This window comes from Mustela putorius, unplaced genomic scaffold (assembly GCF_011764305.1).
Source record: "Mustela putorius furo isolate JIRA1106 unplaced genomic scaffold, ASM1176430v1.1 tig00000281_pilon_pilon_pilon, whole genome shotgun sequence".
Lineage (NCBI taxonomy): Eukaryota > Metazoa > Chordata > Mammalia > Carnivora > Mustelidae > Mustela > Mustela putorius.
Window position 1 is genome coordinate 29,893,775 of NW_025421343.1, and position 23,368 is coordinate 29,917,142.

The 23,368-nt window shown below is 35.3% G+C and overlaps 1 protein-coding gene across 10 annotated transcripts in view; it reads left to right on the forward strand.

Annotated features, from left to right (window-relative positions):
• Window positions 1-23,368, forward strand: part of BIRC6 (baculoviral IAP repeat containing 6) — a 227,342-nt gene that overhangs the window by 167,340 nt on the left and 36,634 nt on the right. For all 10 annotated transcript variants that reach the window (XR_201180.3, XM_004777910.3, XM_004777912.3 and 7 more), the window contains one exon: window positions 19,413-19,623. Coding sequence is in view for 9 of the 10 variants with exons in the window: in XM_004777910.3 (XP_004777967.1) it covers window positions 19,413-19,623 (211 nt within the window). In the remaining variant the exon portion in view is untranslated. The remainder of the gene's footprint in view (window positions 1-19,412; window positions 19,624-23,368) is intronic.

Below are 23,368 nucleotides of genomic sequence, written 5' to 3' on the forward strand. Positions count from 1 at the left end.
AGGGGTTCCTAATTGGATAACTGTGTTGTGACCTGTTCTGGAACACAAAATGAAAGTTTTCCTTATCCCTTTGTTTTAACCTGTGAATGTACTGTATTGAAAAATAATGTATAATGGAAATTAATAGGGCAAAGGCTGGCATCTATCTTCCTGACTGTGTTCTGAGCTAAATATGGTTGATTGAACTTCTGTGCATCTTAATGTTTTTCTCAAGCACTGTATAATTTCAGATGATGGTAAATTGAAGAAAGGCAGATATACAAATTATTCTAATCCATAGATATTTGATAATAAGTACTAATTTTTACAAATTCAATAAGAAAAGTACTATAGTTACTTATTTTGCCAGTTTGCAACTGATAATTGAAACTAGTTATAGTTGTGAAATTAGTTCCAAGAATTGGTATTCTTTTTCCAAATAATAATAGTTTTGTTTACAGATATTGCCAAAAAAACCCAAAGCAGTTAACATCTCCTCCTTTTAGTTAAGAACTTTTAGGTTTTTTGTTTTGTCTTCTTTTTTCTTTCTTTCTTTTCTTTTTTTTTTTTTTTAATATTTTATTTATTTATTTGACAGACAGAGATCACAAGCAGACAGAGAGGCAGGCAGAGAGAGAGAGAGAGGAGGAAGCAGGTTCCCTGTGGAGCAGAGAGTCCGATGCGGCACTCGATCCCAGGACCCTGAGACCATGACCTGAGCCGAAGGCAGAGGCTCAACCCACTGAGCCATCCAGGCCCCCCTTGTTTTTGTTTTCAACTGTCTGCTCTGCTTCTGATCTTTGTCTTTTATTCGTATTCTTGCTTATAAAAATAGAGTTTTACCCATTGAATTGTATTATTAAGGATAGGTGAGGAAAATGATGGGAATAAGTCTTGAAGTCTGTTTGGTACTTGGTAGCAGTTTAATGCACAATTGGATGGATGGAAAAGCTACTTGTTTTTGAAAAGAGGTAATTGCCCCTTAACGTCTACCATTGTGGAGGTTATTGGGCTTAAAAACCGAGGGTTTTCTAGTCTGCTTTAAAATTCTTCATAAAAATTTTGAGGTGATATATTATTTAGATTGATTTTGTTCTTACACTGACCTATTTCATGTATCACATTCGTCTTTTTTTAAAAGTAGTTGTCAAATAAACAGTATATTTATTGATTAAGTAAAATTTTTAAAGCTATAAACATCCTGGTGCCAAAATTTAACATTGGATTGTATAGAGAAATTGAATAGAATAAGATAAGGTTTTTCTTTATCTCTTTCCACATTATTAAAATATTGTATTAATCATTTCACTTTCAAAATTTATATCCTCAAAAACTTAAAATCTTGTTCTATAGTTCACTCTGTGTAACACTGAGCTTTTATGTTTATGGTCAGGGTTAAAAAGGAAATCCAGTATTATCTACGTTTACTATTTAAAATAATGTATTCATGTAAACTGTAATTTCTGCTGAGTATGTTAATAAATAGTGATTTTGATAACTATCTGGGATTACAGAGACTTCGATACTCTATCTTGGAGCTATTTGAGAAATTTAATACAACAAATCAAGAGTTTGACCTTTCTTTTGTGACATACTATTTATCTGTAAAAGGTGATTTTTTTTTCCCCAGCCCAATGTTTAGATTTATGTACTTGAAGTTGATACCTGGTCCAGTGGTAGAGTTGGAATTGATACAATCACATTTGAATGTGGTAACAAATTACTTTGAAATTATATTTTTAGATAAATTAAAGTGACTTAGTTAAGATGAATAGGTCAGGTAATTTGGTAGCACACCTCTTAAATTATGTTTTCAGTGATCAGAGAAAATTATTCTCGAGTTTGATGCAGTCTGATCTTTAGTTGGTGAGAAAAGTATACTCATTTAAGATGAGTGTTAAAATTCATTCTGAATATGAATTTTTGAGGAAAACATAGCTTAATGTTACATTAATAAATATGTTACTTATCAATTTTGGTTAAAATGTTAGTTTTTTAAGTAGCATTTTAAAATCTGAACAAGGGCACCTGGGTGGCTCAGTGGGTTAAGCCGCTGCCTTCGGCTCAGGTCATGATCTCAGGGTCCTGGGATCGAGTCCCGCATCGGGCTCTCTGCTCAGCGGGGAGCCTGCTTCCTCCTCTCTCTCTGCCTGCCTCTCCACCTACTTGTGATCTCTCTCTGTCAAATAAATAAATAAAATCTTTAAAAAAAATATCTGAACAAGTTATATAGTCATTTTTCTTGGAACTCAGTAAAATTCCAGTTTTAGGGTCCCCTGGGTGGCTCCGTTGGTTAAGTGGCTGCCTTCAGCTCAGGTCATGATTCCAGGGTCCTGGGATGGAGCCCCGCATCCGGCTCCCTCCTCCATGGGCAGCCTGTTTTCCCTCTCCACCAGCTGTGCTCTCTCATGCTCTCTCTCCCTCTCTCAAATAAATAAAATCTTTTAGAAAATTCCAGGTTTAGAAGACTAGTTTATAGTTCATTTTCCAGTTTTATCATTTGCCTATAGAATATTATTTTTGGCAGTTTGGGGTGGTGGGATAGGGTAAAATATCGAGTCTAGAATCTTCTATTTCAGTTGTCCTATCTTTTCTCCTTTAATCTGAAACATTTCCCAGCTTTTCTTTGTCTTTCATAATATTGACTTTTTTACAGAATATGCCATTTATTTCATTGCCTATCTGGCAATTTGGTATTTAAGTGTGACAACAGTGCTAATAATTTCACTTGCGACATTATATTTCAGGAATGATTTGCTTACATTGCTAGCAGATAATACACAGAAACACAGGCATAATGCAGTAGGCTTTTTTAAGAGCTATAGTCAAGCAGTGCACATTTCCTTTCTGTCATATATATATATATATATATATACACATTATTTTTTAAAGACTTTATTTATTTGACAGAGATACAGTGAGGGAGGGAGCACAAGAAGTGGGGGTGGGAGAGGGAGAAGCAGTTTTCTCACCAAGCAGAGAGTCTGATGCAGGGCTTGATCCCAGGATCCTGGGATTATGACCTGAGCTGAAGGCAGATGCTCAACAACTAAGCCACCCATGCGCCCTGTTACATGTTTTTTTAAATGATAGGTGATCAAGACAAGAAAATACAGAAACATATAGTAGTTTACACTCTGGTTTTCACTGGTCTGCCATTTACTATAGAATATGCTTTCTCACTCCCTTCCCACCTCCTTTTTGTCCTCCTTCTTATGGTTGTTAGGAGAAAAATCCTAATATTTCTTTTTTTGTGAATTAACTGTTTCAGGAGGAATTTTTAATAGCCTAATAGTTTTCCTATTATAACCTTTTCATATATTGGCTTTTCTCTATTGGCCTGAAAATGGGTGGAGAAGAAAATGTAAAAGCTTGTTACAAGTGAAAGAATGGAGAAATTTTTGGAGTGTTTTGTTTGGCGGCATCACAGGGGCAGTATAAGTCTTCATATTTAATGAAGTTAATCAGATTTGTCAAATGTTACAACATGGTTCCAGTTACTTGAAATGGTTGAGTACATTTGAAGCTTAAATAATTCTTTTTATGCGAACTAAAAGAAAGACATCTGTTAGTGTTCTTATTTGGTTTTATACATTAGATTAACATGAAATCAGTAACATAACTCGGTGTTTGCCAACTATATCAAACAGTATTGTGTATGTATTTTTAAATTTTTCTTGAAAGAACTTAATTTCAGAAGCTAATTTATAAGAGAATTGTTAGAAAAATTATAAAACAGTAAATCTAAAGCCAGAACTTCAAGGTGGGTAATTCAAATAAGTGAATTAAATGTTTTATCTCAATTATTAATTTTCAAAGGAATAATAAAAACCCTTAAAGAGAGAAAGTAGTTAGGTAGATAGGGAAATCCTTGTATAAAGAACATGTTTACTTTAACTTGCTTCTTTCAACAGTCTGACTTCTTTTTCTCATTGCCATGGATTTTGAACTCTGCCTTGTAAACAAGGATCATTTTTTTATTCAAGCAGTGGTTAATATTTATGCTCTTCAGTAAGCCTGCAGTTCCCCCTGCTGGCCACTAGATGGGGACCTGTTTCATTTCCAGTAATACTTAGTTTAAAAAAAATGGGTGACTGTAGAATGTTACTCTAGGGTTCCTCACCATCACCTTGTCTCCATACTATTTTGGAAAATGACATGCTCGTATTTTCAGAAAGCAACATTACTGAGCACATTAAATTACTTGCTAATAATTATCAAAGTGTCATAAAAACTCTACCTTTTTAGTGATGGTTTCATAGCATGGAGGTAAGTATAATTTCAGAAAGGGAAATTTGAGTTTTCCTGTTCAGTCCCTGCCAGTTACAGATGAGGAAGGGACAAATGAGAAAATTGAAATCCAGAGAAATTTATTCATTTGCCCAGGTTTAACTCTTTAGCAGTAATATGGCCATTATTAAACACACAAATTAAAAAAAACTAAATTTTATTTATTTGATAGCACAAAAGTGGGCAGAGGTTTAGGGGGAGGGGCAGAGGCAGAGAAGCAGTGGAGCTGCTGCATGGCTCCATCTCAGGACCCTGAGATCATGACCTGAGTTACAACCAAGAGGCAGAGGCTTAAATGACTGAGCCACCCTGGCGCCCCACAAATTTTCAAATTTGAAAGCAAGATAGAAATGGCTTTTTCATTATGGAAAAGAGAAGTGAATAAACATAAGTTAGAAGGTAGAAATAAGAGAACAAGCACAGGACTTTTTTGTTGGGAACATTATCGAGTATCTACCAATTTGTCTAGTTGTCTTAACTAAATAATGGTATATATTGGTATTAAAATTTTCTCATTTTTTTCACAGTATTGACTTGGTAGTTCCAGAGCTAGCTATATTGGGACAAAATCCATTATTGCAAGCTGTATTACACCATCTGATTTTCCTCACACAGATTTTATATGTTTATATGTTCTTACTGTATCTTATCTTTCATTATACTTCTCAAAAAGTTAGGATTTAAATTTAATTTCATGAGTACACTATGTTAGAGTAAAGTTAATTGTTGTTATGGCAAATGTCTAAATTTAAACATGACCACATTCTTTAAAACCTGAAGTAATTACTAAAAAGTTAATTCATCTTCTCTCCCCAACCCTACACCTACCCCTGTACCCATCTTTCTGGTGTTAAGGGAAGCAAATTCAGGAGGGTCTAGCATTCTTTGAGGGCTTGGAGATTATATTAGTGTTGTTCCATGAAAACCTAGTGGTTTATCAATAAGTAATCTCATTTATGAAAACTTAGTTTTGGTTATTTTTTTGATACACATTGCCTGGAAACAAATAAGTAGAGATTATTGAGCCATTATGACACATAGTACTTAACTTTGTATCTTACAGTTTTCTTGCTAATGGTTTATTTGAAACTTTTGAATTGTATTATGTATGTTTCTTTGCACTGTTTTAATAAACAGTCTGTCAGAAACTGGTTAAAATTTTAAAAGATTCTTCTGCTATATGTCATTTGGCTTTTAATCCAAAGCTGTATTATAATATGGCCCTAGTTATCTTGAAAATTAGTTGAGGGGTACAAAAAGTTTGAACCATTTGCCTATATTTAGTGTATTTATTTTTATATGCAATTTAAAAACAAGATATTGTTAGGATCTATCTACCATATATTTCATTTGTGGTAAAAGAATACAGAAAGCCAAAATTTTGATCATGTTAGTATCCACGTAGTGTGTCTTGCCCGTAGGCGTTCATCAAAAAATGTTAGTTCCTTTTATCTGAAATTCTCGTATTCGTCAAAGGTATCCTGTGTGGGAATAAATATCTTTGATACAGAATGCATCACTCTGTTAAATAATTTTATTGGTAAATTTTAAATGGGTTTCTAGTTGACTTCATTTGTACAAGTTTGTAAGGTTAAAATACCTGCTAAATTTCAGAGATACCTTCCTTGATTAACCAAAGTAAAGTGATCCTTCCCTTCCTGTTAGTTGCCAGTGTAGCTAATGCTTATATTTTCACTTCTCATATTGTAGTCCTGTTATGGTATGAACTTTCTTAATGAAATTTCACCTAACCAACTTGCCAAGTTAAACATAACTCTCCAGTTCTTCTATAAACACCTCAACTTGTACATGTATATTTCTTTTCTCAATAATTAAATTGTAAACCTATTAACAGTTATATTTGTTTCCAAATTTGTGCTGCTTGTATTACCATTATATAATTAAATATTATACAAACTAGATGTTTATATGATAAATATAATACTTTTTTTTAAAAAAAAGATCCTATAATAAAGGAATTGGTTAAAACAGTTAATTAGGCTTACACTGAGAAACTATAAAATATTTCATATATATATGAAATATATATAAATATATATAAATAAAATATATAAATGAAATATATAAATATTTCATACACACACACACACACACATATGCAGAGATCCCCAGTAGAATGCCCTTCCGGCTAGGTAGAGCAAGTTGGCCCTGACTTGTATAAAAAAACATACATACTTTGATCCTCTGCTGGAAATCTTTGATACTTTGATGTAGATTTCTCTGTTTCTTCTTCTTGTCTAGTTGCTGGCTTATCTGCCAACTTCAGTTTAGTTCAGCATACCTAGGGTTGACATGAATCCCCAAAATAATTTGTTGGCTAAGGCTTGGTTGAGGAGTATAAATTCAATAAATTAAATAATTAGAAAATTGCAAGGGAGATGAAATACTGTATATGAATTGTTAGGCTCAGAAATTATTTTTATCAGTGTATTTATACAAAACTCATTGATGTTTCCATCTTAGCATTTATATATGATAGAGTTAGTGCTAATTATATATAAAAATCATAGCATAGCCATAAAATGCCTTCTGTTTATTAATGGACCAGTATTCTTCATGGTATGTCTTCACTTAAGATGTCCTTTCAGTGGGGCTCCTGGGTAGCCAGTTGATTCAGTGCCTTCCTTCCCCTTAGGTCATATTCTTGGGGTCCTGGCCCTGCATCAGGGTCCCACCTCAGCTGGGAGCCTGCTTCTTCCTCTCTCTGCCGCTCCTCCTGCTTGTGATCCAGCACTCTCTTTTTCTCTGTCACATAAGTAAAATCTTAAAAAAAAAAAAAAAAAATAGGTGTTCTTTCAGTAATTTCATTTGTAAGTATTTTTATTGCAGAGCCATGTTTTGTTTGTATTTTTTTATTTATTATTTATTTTTAGAGATTTTATTTATTTGAGGGAGTGAGCAAGAGTGAGAGTACGTGAGCAGGGACAGTGGGAGAGGAAGAGGGAGGAGTAGACTCCCCTGCTGACCAGGGATCCCCATGTGGGGCTCAATCCCAGGATTCTTGGATCATGACCGGAGCCAAAGGCAGACGCCTAACCGACTGAGCCACCCAGGCGCCCCTAGTTACTACTTTTTAAATTAGAAAATTTCTCTTATGGGAGTAACTATAGTATTATCACATATTTGTGTCCTTAGTTGTTGAAAATTCCAGGGTACTTTTCAGGTATTGCATAATTCAGCAACCAGGAAACATTGGAGTATCAGGAGGGCCGTGGCTTGGCTTGCATAGTAGTAAGCAGTAGCACTGAACATGCACTTGGTACTTACTGAATAAAGGAGCTGTAAGCACCCTTGCAGACATGGCGTTGCATAACAGTGTTGTGCCCATGCTCTTTGTCAGCTGGTCACATTTAATCCTGTGACAACAGCGAAGTGTGCATGTGAAAAGGACCAAAGGGTAAAAGACAGCTAAGGGTTTTCTGATGCAGCTCTTTAGGGCAGAAACGGTGATTAAGGAATTCAAGACTGAAACAATAGCTCTGTTTTACGTTTTAACAGGCAGATTTTCATTAAGACTTTGTTACATTTATTGACTCCTTTTGTTCACTGAACACCTATCCATGTTAGTTTAAAAGTATATATCTGAAAAAGTGAACATAAATTAGCTTTTCCTTAGTTTTCCAAATTCTCTCTGGCTATATTCAGTTTTTTTTTAATAAAACACAAATAATGCAAAATTAGATATAATAACTATGTCCAATAAATGCAAACATACAAAACCTTGACATTTTAAAGTGCAAAATAGATAAGAAATGGTACAATAATGAAATTTTTTAAAAAGATTTTATTTATTTATTTGACACAGAAAGAGAGATCACAAGTAGACAGAGAGTGGGGGGAAACAGGCTCCCCACCAAGTAGAGAGCCCAAAGCGGGGCCCAATCCCAAGACCCCAGGATCATGACCCAAGCCAAAGACAGAGGCTTCAACCCACTGAGCCACCCAGATGCCCCAATACAATAGTGAAAAATTTATGTAAAGTTATTTATAAACCGGACCCAGAGTTTTATGTATCATGCTGTTCGGGCTGTTGTCCATCTCATTGTCCTTTGCTGATTACGTGGTCTCCACAGCTTTTGCTTCCATTCCTTTTATGAAGAGAATATATTTTATTTTCATAATTTAAGATTCCCAGTTGGCCCTTCCTACTACTAATTCAGTTAAATGAAATAAATGCCGTTTGAATAAAGGGAACTACTCTGTTTCATTTACTTAAAAGGACTATTTTATTTTCTCTATGCCCACTTATTTTTAGATTTAAAAAAACTTCAACTGTCAATCAGACAGTGCTTGAGATTTGTCATATCTTTTCCCCCAATTCTGCTTTGTTGAGTTTTAGCTTGCCAGGCTGTCCTCAGCATTATTCTTATCATGGACAGATACTTCTCATTTTATGCTTTTTCTTGTTGTTTTTGATAACTTATGACCATTTACTTTTTGAAAACCAGTGTTCCTTGGATTAGCTATATTCTTGTATAATTTTATCTGAAATACTATAATTTTATGTAGTTTATTTTTTATTTCATATACTCAATTTTTTTTAAAAGCAGTTGTAGGTTTTAAAGAGTTTCCACATACTCCGTCTCTCTTCAACTCCCAGTATATCATACCCTATTACTTACATGTTGCATTAGTGTGGTACATGTTACAATTGATAAAGTAATAATGGTATGTTATTTTTAACTAAAGACGGTGGTTTACATATAGTGTCACTCTGTTTTGTACAATTCGGAGGGTTTTGACAAGTGCTTAGTGTCATGCATTTCACTGTTAGAGTATCACACAAAATAGATTCACTGCCCTAAGAAGTTCTCTGTGCTCTGCCTATTCATCCCAACCTCCTTCTCACCCCCCTGAAACCTCTGGTAACCACGGATCTCTTTACACACTCCATTGTTTCCTTTACCAGAATGTCATATAGTTGGAATCAGAGTATATAACCTTTCCAAAGTCGCTTCTTTTACTAAGTAATTTTTCCTCTAAGCAGTATATATTTGAGGTTCCACCATATCATTTGGTGGCTTGATAGCTTGGATATTCAACAGTTTACTTACATATTCACCTTTTGAAGAGCATCTTGGTTGTTTCTGGGTTTTGACAGTTATGAATAAAACTGCTATACACCTTGCTCATATTTTTGTTACAGTTTTTGTTCCATTGATCTATTTGTCTATTCTTTTGCCAATACTATATTATCTCCATTATTGTAACTCGGTAGTAAGTCTTAAATCCTGATTGTAGCAGTCCTTTGACTTTTTAAATATTGTCTTGGCTATTCTGAGTATTTTGCCTTTCTAAATAAATTTTAGAGTGGGTGTTGATATCCTCAAAATAAGTTACTGGGGTTTTTATTGGGGTTTGCTTTGTTCTCTTTCTCTTTGTATGTTACATGGAAGCAAGTTGGGAAAAATAAAACATTGTTGAGTACTTTATTAAATGAGTTTATAAAATAGTAAAGATGGAAATTTTTGGATAACTGGCTACATTTATATCAATATAAATTTTAGTGTTTCAGATATTTAAATGCAGAAATGAAAGCTATTCAGAATTTTAATGGAAGAGGGAAAGTTTTTCTGAAACTTTATTTTTTTGCTGTTCTCAGGTTGAAACAGGCTCTAGAAGTTACGTTTATGTCTATGTTTTCATGTGTTTAAAAATTAAAACAACATATTAGGTGAAGTGTTTATAAAACTTACTGTTCTCTTTTCCTCAGACACAAAGTAGTATTATAAAGCAATTGAAGAAAATAAACATCCCAGAAGAAAAAAGTGGAAATGGTATATGAATAAGTACTACCTAAGAAGGTTTTCATGACTGTTCTGTTGAAAGGAACTCACTTCCTGTACAGCTAACCCACTTAAAGTGTACATTTGGTGATTTGGGGCACAGTCATGTGTAGAACATTTTTATCACTTTTATAAAAGATTCCAAGATTACATACCCCAAGATTACATACTCTGGAATTTGCTCCAGTGCATCATGAGGCATATCTTCATTTTTATGAGCACACAACTGATATTTAGTAATTAAGTCAAATCCATATTGATAAACACAAATTGGTTCCTTTGCTGTTGTAAAGAATGTTGTGATGACTATTTTTGGTGACCTTGTTAGCATTATTTAAATTTTAGAATTACTAGAACTGGTGAATGAAAATGTGTGTCAGTTTGTTATTTTGCCATGTTTTAACTTGTCCTCTAGAGATGTTAGTCAGTAATGTTTGATACCTTTATAATATTTTTTTTTAGAGATTTTTATTTATTTATTTAACAGACAGAGATCACAAGTAGGCAGAGAGAGAGGAGGAAGCAGACTCCCCGCTGAGCAGAAAGCCCGATGCGGGCCTTGATCCCAGGACCCTGGGATCATGACCTGAGCCGAAGGCAGAGGCTTTAACCCACTGAGCCACCCAGGTGCCCTGTTTGATGCCTTTATAAAAGTTTGATATCAATTTCCTTCCTCCTTTTATCTATCTATACATGCATACAAACATACATAAATTTTACACATATATACACATTTTTTCTGTACCAGTTGTGAGACATGTGTTGCAGGCATTATAACCCTGTTACCCCTAAGTGTTTTAGGATTTATTTCCTAAAAGACAAAGGCAATCTTCTACATAACCACATTATAGTAATCAGAATACAGAAAGTTCACATTGATCTAATACAACCATCTAATCATCCGATTCACAGATATCATTGATATTTCATCTGTTGTCCCAATCATGTCCTCTATAGCAAAGAAAAAAATTGCTTTTTGTCCAACAGTTAATCTAGGATCACATGTTACGTATGTTCCTCTTTCATTTCCTTTAATCTGGAGCATTTCTCAGGCTTTCTTGCCTTTTCTGACTATCACAGTTTAATGAAATCTTTTATTATAGAAAAGTCTAAGGTTGGTGGAACTAGTGATTGTAGTATAATGAACGTCCGTGAGCTCCATCACTCGGCTTCATCAGTGATTAACCCTTGGCTCTGCCTTTTATTTATTTCTTCACTCTGTTCTTTCCAAGTAGACACATATGTACACACAGTAGGTTATTGTAAAGCAAATCTAAGACATCATTTTGTGCAAGCCATGAGTAACGTAAGCAGTGCCTAAAAACACAAAGGCGAAGGTAAAAATAGATTACCTCATGTACCATCCTCCGGAAATAACAAACAGTAGCATTTAATAATTGTATGTGTATAGTTAGAAGTATCAGCAGGTATCTAGATTGGTGATAAAGGTAAAGGAATGGAGGTATTTGGAACCTAAACAGCTTAACTATTTCTACCAAAATGGAGAGAAGAGACAAAGGCTAGTGTAAGGGATATCAGAGTTTATTAGCTAATCTCTTAAAGCTTCTTCTCTTATAGCTGGAAGGAATAGAAAGTTTATGTAGTGGGGCACCTGGGTGGCTCAGTGGGTTAAAGCCTCTGCTTTCGGCTCAGGTCATGGTCCCAGGGTCCTGGGATCGAGCCCCGCATCGGGCTCTCTGTTCAGTGGGGAGCCTGCTTCCTTCTCTCTCTCTCTCTCTGCCTGCCTCTCTGCCTGCTTGTGATCTCTCTGTCAAATAAATAAAATCTTAAAAAAAAAAAAAAAAAAGAAAGTTTATGTAGTAATGTTTTTGCCAGTCATAGCTATTAAGCCATACAGGCTTTGCCATGATTTATGTGAAGTATTTCTGTTTTGTTCTTACCAGAGGATTTCTGCCTTTAGGGATTTAATTTGTCAAAGTATCACCATAGATTTTTGTTTCTTTTTCTTGTTACTTTGTCCTGCCAAGCAGTTTGAAAAATCAAGCTATTGGCCAGTTAATATCTTTTAAGAGTTTACTTACTTTTTAGATGCATTAATTAAAAAATTTGTAATCTAGGGTACCTGGGTGGCTCAGTGGGTTAAAGCCTCTGCCTTCGGCTCAGGTCATGATCCCAGGGTCCTGGGATCGAGCTCCCTGCTGAGCAGGGAGCCTGCCTCCCCTCTCTCTCTGCCTGCCTCTCTGCCTACTTGTGATTTCTGTCTGTCAAATAAATAAAGAAAATCTTTAAAAATAAAATAAAATAAAATTTGTAATTATGGCATTAAAATTCAGCTGTAACTGTTTTGATTCTCTAGGATGTTTATATTTCCATAAACATATTAAAGTCATCTTGTTAGTTTCTACCCCCACAAAAACGCCTATTGGCAAATTGGGAATTTGATTGTAATTATATTCAGTCTTTACAGCAATTGGAGAAGACCGACGACTTAACAAGATTGAGTCTTCTGATCTATGAACACTGTATATCTTACCTGTTTAGATTTCCCTTAATGTCTCTCGGTACCATTTTTTACCCTTGAATTTATGTCAGATTTATCCCAATTCCACGTTCTATGCCATTGTAAATGGTACTGCTTTATTTAAAATTTCATTTTCCTACCATTCATATATAAAAACAGAGTTGATTTTTATTTATTTACCTGATGTCCCCCTCCCTTGTGAAATTCATATACTAGTTCCACTAGATTTCATAGGATTTCTGTATAGGCAGTCATGCCATGTACATTAAAGACCATTCTCTTTCTTTTCAATTTGTATGCCTTTTTCTTTTCTTATACATCTATATACTGTAGAAGTTGTTACTTTGGGAGAAAAGATTAGATGTGATGATTGCACTAGGGATATTTTAGAAGCTGTTTATCCGGTTAGGTGGTTTTCTTCTATTCCTAGTTTGGTTGGAGTTTTATAATAAATGAGTTTTGAGTTTTGTTAAATGCTTTGTTTAGATTTGCTAAGCTGCTTATAATGGCTTTTCTTTTCTTTTTTTTTGTCTGTTAATATTTTTTTTTTTTTTGCTCCATTATCTTGACTTTTCAAATATTTAACTAAACCATGTATTCCTGGAAAAAAATCCCATTTGGTTGTGATTTATTATCTCCACCCCCCACTTGTGAGGGGTATTGATTCATAGTTTCTCTTTTTTCTTGTGATGTCTTTGTCTCAAATAGTATCGGTTAATTTAATCCTCAAAAATAAGTTATTTCCATTTCCTCTATTTTCTGAAGGAGATCCTAAAAATTAATAAATGGTTTTGATAAAATTTTCCTGTAAAGCCATCTGGAGCTTTTTAATGAAAAGGTTTCTAATTGATTCAGTTGCTTTAACTATAGGGGGCTATTCAGATTTTTTATTTCTTTTTAAAGAATCTATTTGGTAGTGTTGATTTTCTCTCCTATTTATCTGCTTTCTACAGTGAGAGAATAGGAGTGGTTATTTGAAGCTGGCCATAGGAGGAAAGAGGCATAAGAAGAAGTGTTTGGGGTGATAGAAGTATTCTGTATCTTCATTTGGGCAGTGATTACACAGGAGTGTTTATTGTCCGAAGTCATGAAAGGCACATTTGTATATTGATTATAACTTATGCATTAATAAATTGATTTTTAAAATTATAAATAATTTATCTGGAAATGATTCCATGATTTTTCTTGCATTACTTACAGAGTTTTTTGTTGTTGTTTTTAAATATTTTATTTATTTGTTTGAAAGAGATCATAAGTAGGCAGAGAAGCAGGCAGAGAGAGAAAGGAGGAAACAGGCTAGCTGCTGAGCAGAGAGCCTGATGCAGGGCTCGATCCACGGACCCTGGGATCATGGCCTGAGCCAAAGGCAGAGGCTTTAACCCACTGAGCCACCCAGGCGCCCCTTACATTTTGTTTGTTTTTTTTGGGTTTTTTTTTTGTTTTTTTTTTGCTAAGAAAGTGGCAATTAGAAAATCTTGACACTTGGGGCTCCTGGCTGGCTCAGTCAGTAGTGTGAGCGACTTTTGGTGTTGGGTTGTGGGTTCAAAGCTCCACGTTGGCTGTAGAGATTATTTAAAGATAAAACCTAAAAAAGAAAATCCGGATACTTTTAAGATTCCTGAGAATTAAAATAAAGAACTCAGTTTTTCATTCTACCATGTGAATGCAGTTAGCTAAATCTGAGACCGCTGTAAAAATACCTTGAAAAAAATTTTTTAAGATTATGAATAATATAGTATTAAAGCTTAAAGGCAATTTTTTAGTGTGCTTTAAGGAAACTATTATAATGAATTTCAAACCATATTAATTTTTTCCCCCTTGCCTAAAGTACTTTTTCTCTCTGTGTTAGTAAATCATGCTAGTGCTTTTCTCTGAAATTGTGACCTTAGAGTGGCATTATATTTTAGTGCTTAAGGATCTAGGCTTCAGAGCTAGGTGACCTGTTTGTGAGTCCAGTCCTTTCCACATCAGTGATTATGCAGCCTTGAAAAAGTTGGTCATCCTTTCTGTGCTTCACTTTACTCATGTGGAAAATGAAGATAATATTTACCTAATGAAATTGTGAGAGTTGAGTTGACTACTATTTATGTAAAATGCTTAGAATCGTTCCTGCCTGGCGTACGTGTGCTCGCCGTGTTAGCTGCTATTGCTGTTGTCGTAATCATGATTTGCCTTCGAGACAGTGGTGTTCTGTTTAGAAGGGTCCAGTTTTCTTTGTTTTTAGAACATCATGATTATCCCCTTTATGTCTAAATTTATTTTCTTATAAAGCAGAAGCAGCAGGAAAATAGTATTAGACTAGAAGTCCAGATATTTCAGTCCTTTTCTAAGTCCATTTTTGGGTGCTTAGGAAACAAATTTTAGTGCTTTGTTGTTAGTTACCTATAATAAAAAACATTAAAAGTTTTATAGTGGGGCGCCTGGGTGGCTCAGTGGGTTAAAGCCTCTGCCTTCGGCTCAGGTCATGATCCCGGGGTCCTGGGATCGAGCCCCGCATTGGGCTCTCTGCTAAGTGGGAAGCCTGCTTCCTCCTCTCTCTCTCTGCCTACTTGTGATTTCTGTCTGTCAAATAAATAAATAAAATCTTAAAAAAAACATTTTATAGTAATATCAATTAATTACCACCAATTATGAGTCTTAGTTAATATCACATTTAGATTTATATATAAATTTATATAAATTTTACATGAAGCTACCTTTAGAGGGAGATTACTTCTAGAGGTTCTGGTTTCAGTGATGTATTGATAGTGTAATCACAATTGTTTCCTGTATCATTTAGTTGTCTTCCAATTTTAGAGAGGAAAATGACCGCACAGCTTATAATCGCTCTTACCCTTTGGGGATTTGTAGTCCATATGCTCTGATTTATACATTTATTCTTAATTGATCAGGGAGAAGCTTATGTTATACCACTTGGAGGTGTGTTTTTTCATTTTTTAAAAAAATGTCCTTTGCCAGATTATCTCTTCATATTCTTTGTATCAAAAAATTTATTTATATATCAGAATATTTGAGGTTTAATTCAGCAGGGTTATTGTCTTTTAATAAAAACACAGTGTTTCCTCGGGGTACCTGGGGGCTCAGTCAGTTAAACAGCTGCCTTTGGCTCAGGTCATGATCCTGGGATGGTCCTGGGATGGGTCAGGTCCTGACCCATTATCAGGGTCTCTGCTCAAGAGACCCATTATCAGGCTCTCTGTTCAGTGGGGAACCTGCTTCTCTCTCTCCCTCTGCAGCTCCGTCTGCTGTTCCTTTGCTTGTGCACTCTCTCTCTAATAAATAAAATAAATCTAATAAATAAAATAAAATTTTAAAAAAAGACACAATCTTGCCTCAACTGTTTTGTTGTAAGAGCAAAATTGGTGTTTATTTTTAATCCTGTTGATTATCCTGGCAAAGTGTCTTGTTATGAAACGTCAAAGACGTATTATATATATAATATTATATAATATATATATATAAAGATGTATTATATATATAATAAGCTTCTGTCACTGTAATGTTTGAAGTCATTTTAATATGATGAGGTTTAGCATATAATTTATTTTGCTGCTTCTCTAATGTGAGATTATGTGTTATTAATTACTTCTATTATAAAAAGGCATGCTGTGTTGTATTAGGCTTAATTTTTTCAACAATAGAATCTTGCAGAGCAGTAGAGGGTAGATTATCTGGGAGTGTAATATGAAGCATAAATTGCATTCGTAGAAGTGTTAGGAAAAACACCAAACTCTGAGGAAAGTCTCTAACTTTGTATGACTAAATAACATTGGAAAACAGGGTCACCTGGGATGCTCAGTGCATTAAGCGTCCAGCTCTTGATTTCCTCTCAGGTCATGATCTCAGGGTTGTGCTGGACGTGGAGCCTGCTTAAGAGTCTGTCTCTCTCTCTCTCTCTCTGTCTCTCTCTCTCCTGCCCTCCCCCCTCTAAAAAACAATAAAACAACATTAGAAAACAAAGATTTTATTTATCTGAGAGAGAGAGCGTGTGTGCATGGGCACGAGTTGGGGAGAGGGGCAGAGAGAGATACAGACTTCCAGCTGAGTGGGGAGCCAGATTTGGGCCTTGATCCCAGGACCCCGAGATCATGACCTGAGCCAAAGGCAGAGGCTTAACTGACTGAACCACCCAGGAGTCCCTCAGATAGATAAATCTTCAAAAAAAAAAAAAAAGTTCAAAATGACATATGATTAAAAAGTAATTCACCCTAATGTTGCCTTCCCAACCTTAGTCCTTCTCTCTGCATGAAAATACCATTACTAGTTAATGATTAATATTCTCAGTATTCTATGTCTAACTGTACAAGTATATCCAGTACATGTATATATCACTGATTTTGTAGCAAAGCATTCATCCTGCTTTGAATATAGTCTAGAGGTTGTTTCTTTTACTCTATGTGATACCTACAATTCCCAGAGAAAGACCCATCTCTTTGGGTAGAGCCCAACCCACTTACTTTTCATGGTTTGTATATGTGAACAGAATATACGGAATTTGACTTTTGAAGATGGCAATATCCAGATTGGCCAAAATCCAATATTTTGTTATGATGGAAACATTCTGTATCTGTGCTGTCCAGCATGGGCTCATGTGACTCTCGACCACTTGAAACATGGCTAGTATAATCAAGGAACAGAATTTTTAATTCTTTTATATTTTAATTAAATTTAAATAGCTCTGTATATGACCAGTGATGCTATATTGGACAACTCAGGAGGCATCATGGTATAGCAAAAAAGCTCTAGAGTTAGATACACCTCGGTGTCAATGTTGGTCTTGCTACGTTCTATTTAGCTTGCTTGTACAGCTTACTAAATCTTGGCTTTTCAAACACACAGTGGGGGCCATAGTTCCTTCTCCAAGGAGTTATCCACACACAGAAATTAAAATTGTCTAGAAAAAGGATTAGACATATATATTACCAAAGTGATATGCTGGTGAAGGAGTCAAGAAAGAAAGAAATGGTCAAAATAGACTGTAGCCTTGGGGTGCCTTGCTGGCTCAGTTGGTAGAATATGTGTGTGACTCTTGATTTCTGGGTCGTGAGTTCAAGCACGTGTTGGGTTTATAGCTTACTTTTTAAAAAAGTAGACTGTAGCCTTATCATGAATGATGTATAATTTGTCAGGTTAATTAGTGTGAGATGTAACTCATGTATGTAACATTAGTGTTTGGAAATTCATCTTTTCCTCTAAGTATTCCTACATAGTTCCACAGTTATAAAAAATATATTTGAGTCTCTTTATGTATTATTTGGCAAACTATTTCACTCAGATATAGGTGTAGGAGATCTGTTGTGTTCTTTTTAAATGCTGCATAGGATAGAATCATTTGGATGTTATTGTGTATTCAACCCTTAATTTATTGCTCTTTGGGTGCTTCCAACTTAAAAATAGTGTATATATATATATATAGAGAGAGAGAGAGGCCCCAACATGGGGCTTGAACTCACAACCCTGAGATTGAGTCATATGCTCAAAGATAAAAATCTTTTTGAAAAGAAAAGAAAAAGTTGCGTGCCCTATCGACTGAGCCTGCCAGGTGCCCCTAAGAACAGTGTTACATTGTGTTTTATAGGTGTGTAGGAACAGGTGATAGTGCTGGGTCATAGAATGTGGGCATTAAATAATAACGTATTGGTTGTCAAGCTTCATACATACCTGTTTATGTAAGTCTGGCTTTCTCGTATTCCCACAAGTATTAACATTGGGTTTTATCCTTGTTGATTTGTAATTTTGGGGTTTGACTTGAATTTTCTTGAAAAATGGGTATACTATGTTTTACTATAAAATTATAGTAAGTAGTAATATTAGGTCATGGGTTGGAAAAGTGGCTTTAAACATAAACAAGTATATATGAAAATTCTGTACATGATTATGTTGGAGCGTAAAATTTCAAATACAGCAGGGACGAGCAGTCGTACTTTTCTACCTCTGTCCTCTCCATCGCTGTTGGAAGGTGTGAAATGAGCCCCCACAACCTCCGTCACTTTAAACAGCCTCCCTGTTTGTCAGACCATCACGACTAATTTTAATCTGTTGCCACATAGAGTTCAGGAATCCTGTGCCTCATCCCCCATAACTCTAATCCCAGTATAGGTCTGTGGGCAGTATAGGCTTGCCTCCAGTAGGTAGCCCCCCCCCAATTCTCCTTCCCCATTTCAGTCTTTTCTGTTGCCGTCAGAGTACTTCTTAGCGTCTGAAAAAAATTTTTACTCATTTGTCCTTCTCTGCTTAGAATGTAAGCTATACAAAAGAACAGGGATTTTGCTTAAACTTTTCTTTGCTGCTGTATTCTGTCCAGCACATTTTCAGTCAAATATCAATTAATCTTAAAATCTGAGTAAAGGGGTGCCTGGGTGGCTCAGTCAGTTGAGCATCCAGCTCTTGGTTTCAGCTGGGGCTGTGATCTCTGGGATTGAGACACACGTCGGGTTGGACTCAGTGGGGACTTTGCTTGAGGATTCTCTCCCTCTCTCCCTCCCCCTGCTCGTTCACTCACTCACTCTCTCGCTCTCTTGCTCTTTTTCTCTCAAATAAATAAATCTTAAAAAAAAAAAAAAAAAAGATCTGAGTAGAAGCAGGGCACCTGGGTGGCTCACTCAGTTAAGTGTTTGACTCATGATTTCAGCTCAGGTCACGAGATCAAGCTCCCATATTGGGCTCCACACCCAGTGGTACATCTGCTCGAGCTTCTCCCTCTGCCCCTCAGTCCTGTTCACATACGTGCTCTCTATCTCTCTCTCAAAATAAATAAAATAAACCTTTAAGAGAAAAGATCTGAGTAGAAGTCACATGGCTATAGACTGGCTTTTATATTGCACATGTTCTCATTTTATGCTTTCTTCTTACAGTTCTTGACATGGCGAGACATGTGCCACTCTATCGAGCTCTGCTGGAATTGCTCCGGGCCATTGCTTCTTGTACATCCATGGTGCCCCTACTGTTGCCTCTTTCTACAGAGAATGGTGAAGAGGAAGAAGAGCAGTCAGAATGTCAAACTTCTGTTGGTACATTATTAGCCAAAATGAAGACTTGTGTTGATACCTACACCAACCGTTTAAGGTAGTATACTTGGTTCATTTCTCTTCATTGTGTCCCCTAACTGTCTTTTTTTAAATAGCTTTGTGGGTTTTTTAAAAGGACATACATTGATTAAACACACATGCATACAAGCAAGATCTAAAACTACAAAGAAAAAGTATCCACTAAACCCTACACTCAGAAACATTTATTCACAATGACTTACCAGACTTCTTTTTGTGCAGTCTTACAGCTATAGGTATGGAGTTTATCTTAAATTCTGTCATTTTGTACCTGTTCCACAGATGGATGCTAGTCTTAGTATTGGTGCCAAAGGCACCTTTCAGTGCCAGTAAATACATATTTATATAATCTTTTGAGGCATATAGAAATCACCCAGTAGATTGATAGAAAAAGAATTGTTAGGTTTATGGATTACTTGTGTTTCATTTTGATACCTGCTGTTATACATGCTGTAATCTTTTTTAGAAATGAGAGGATTCAGTATTTATTTGTTGTAGTTATAATAAAGTTCGTATTTATCTTCTTGGTAAATTTAATTGTTCATTGAATTTTTGGCTTAAGTTTATACTTCATTAGATCCAGATGTTGAGTTAACAAAAACTCTTTTAAGAAATGCAGTAAACCTTTTTCTTATCTTAGCAGAATCTGTTCAGTGGTTGTGCGTTTTATGTAAATTCTGATTTTTAAGGCATTTATACTGCCAGTGGAAATTCACTCTTTTGTCACTGGTCTTTTGAGTCAATTAATGTTCTTTAGTATCTTTATATTTGTTCTACCTATTCTCATTTTTTTAAGATACTAAACTTTGAGAACACATCAAATGATGGCAGATAACTGGTCACTAAAAGAATAATTTTTTTCAGGGAGAAATCAGCGCTGCAGTAATTCTGTCTTAGTTTATTATATATATCACTCACTGCCAAGCAGTTAGAGATCATAAATTGAATAAGGCATTAAAAAAAAGAGCCACTTGGTAGAAACATACAAAGCTGTAGGTTCATTCTACTCTTACCAGGGAATGAAAAGGTAAAGGTATATGATCTTCGTTAGTTAGTTTATGTTGTAGAGAAGAGAACATGTTGCATGGTCCCATCATTCATCATGGCAAAATTCTAACTGTAAATAGGCAGCTGGCATACCTAAAAATAGTGTCCTGTCAAAATTGAACTGAAGGTCTAATTTTTTAATTGGGTTAATACTCCCTGAGAAACATGTAATTGAACATCCCATCTCTTTACCCTGGCCAGCTCTGTTCTTTATTGTACAATAAACATACAGTTCTTGACAAAGCAGTTAATATAAAGTATACAGAGCTTTGAAATTGCCCTTGTGTATTTTTAGGGGAATCTTGCCCTGTGTTTCTGTACCTCATCTTCCTGTGTTTTGAGGTGTATTAGTTGATAACAAAATTGAAAATTTATGAAACCTTGAGTGTTTTTTCCCAGGAGTATTTTATTTCTTAGATAAAAAAATGTGTGACAATTTGGAATGTAGTCATAATTACCACTTTAATTAAAAAATCACAAATTTATGGTGGCATAAATGTGAAAATAAGAACAACTGTTTATATTATGTATTTCCTTAATCTGTAATTTCTATTGGATCCTGCAAAAATGGAGTTACAGTGTGTTGAATTCTAAGATAATTATGGAAGATGCTTACTGCAGGAAATGGAATTTGTATATTTAAAGCACCTTTTTTGTTGCTTTCCTTAAGTTAATATATTTCCTGCTCCTATAACATACATCGTATTTTTAAAAAGTAAACTTGACATCTAATATATTGATGATTCATTACAAAAATTTAATTTCATTTAGAGGATAACTGAATTTTATTTAATTGGAGCTTTTTGTTTTTCTACTTTTTCTGCTGGAAAAAAATTATCCTTCAAATTCTTTTCCTTCTTCAGTAAGAAAAGTAGCACTTCACATCTCTAAATTCTGTACCAGTGAAACATACATGTAAAGATTGTAATGACTATTCAGAGCTCACTTTATTTATATTATTTTATCTCTATGGTGACTCTGTACAGTAACTATTTTTAGTAAATATTTACTAATGAAGAAACAATGATAGTGAGTTTTACGTTAGGATTTGAATATTCTTCTTAGTCAGGATTGCTCATGATAATTATTGTTTTATAGCATCTGTTAGAAAAAACCAGCAAAGACATACATTTTATACATTTTATAAAATCACTACTTGCCTTTTGAGGTTTGACACATTGAGAGTTCATTTTCCACTTCACAGAGAGAGGGGATAAAATCTATTCTCTTCCGGCCTGTCAGGACTTAACGATGTATTTCTTTTCATATTTTCATTATACTAGAACTCTAATAAAGTGAGCAGTGTAGTCCAGTTTCCTTTTAGTGTTTATTCCTACAGCAATCGGCTAAGTTCAGTTTTAACACTATTTGAAAGTATGAAACTTCCCTTCCCCCCCGCCTGCCCCGCCCAACCCAACTGTATTTTTTAATACAGGACTAAGGATACTCTTAATTTTCAGGACAAATATATTTTGTTCGTTGATCACTTTTAAGATACGTTTCATTGTATTAGCAGGGCTTGGAGATGTGACTTTAGAAAAAATGTGTAGGTGTATCTCAGAAAATTTTTACATTATTTTTGTCTCTGCTCTCAGTAAGAAATGTAAGGGTGAATAAAGTATATCTTTTTAGTATAGTTTTTTAGTATAATTTTCCTCTTTTTAAAATAAGAGCAAGTTCTTGTTTGCTAATTATGTTTAATCTTCCTTTTGTGAATGAGACAAATGAGAGTTTTGTCCCAGTATTGAAAGGAAGTTCACTCTCCTGCTGGGAATAATCTGATTGAGATTATTCTGTCCCAACTGATTTTGATCTCAAAATTCAAAGAATGAAGGAGATTGTATGGGTGGGCTGACTCTCCCCCAGCCATGGTAGAAACCTTCTGTCAGAGGAGACAGGAAGATACTCTTAAGAAACTGAAGAGGCAGATCATGTACCTGGCTGTTACCTAATTTGTATGTTAGCCATTGTGATTATATTTAGATAAGGGAGAGCTGGCTTGGTCACAAGAGAATGCCTGATTTGTTCATTTAACAGATGTGTATTGAATGTTCTTCTAAGGGACTGACAGATAAATGGGGTGAACAATAACTCGACAGTTTTAATTACACAGTACACGGCATATTAGAAGTAGAAGACATTACTGACTAATCAAACCTGATTTGGAGACCTACGGAATAAGTAGGAATTACCTAGATGAAGTGGGGCAGGGGGCTGGTATACCAAACTGAGAATAATGTTAGCAGTGAAAGAAAGTATCACATATTCAGGGAAACCTAAAGAAATTTTGTATGACTTGGATATAGTATATATATATGGGTGGGAGATGAGGCTAGAGAGGAAAGCAGGAGCTCAAAGTTGAAAGGGGCGTATTTGTAGTTACTTGTTTGGAAGAGTGTGATAAGCTCATGAAAGGATTTCAAAGATCTGATCAGATTTTCATTACCCAACTTCCTATGTACTCAAAGGCTTGAGCAAGAATGACTGCTTAGGGGCATCTGGGTGGCTCAGCTGCCTTCAGCTCAGCTCAGGATCCCGGGGTCCTGGGATACAACCCTCCATCGGGCACCCTGCTGAGCCGGGAGCCTGCTTTTTCCCTCTCCCACTCCCCCTGCTTGTGTTCCCTCTCCTGCTAGGTCTCTGTCAAGTAAATAATAAAACTTTAAAAAAAAAAAAAAAGAGGAAGAATGACTGCTTAGAGGAGGAGCTAGAGTTGT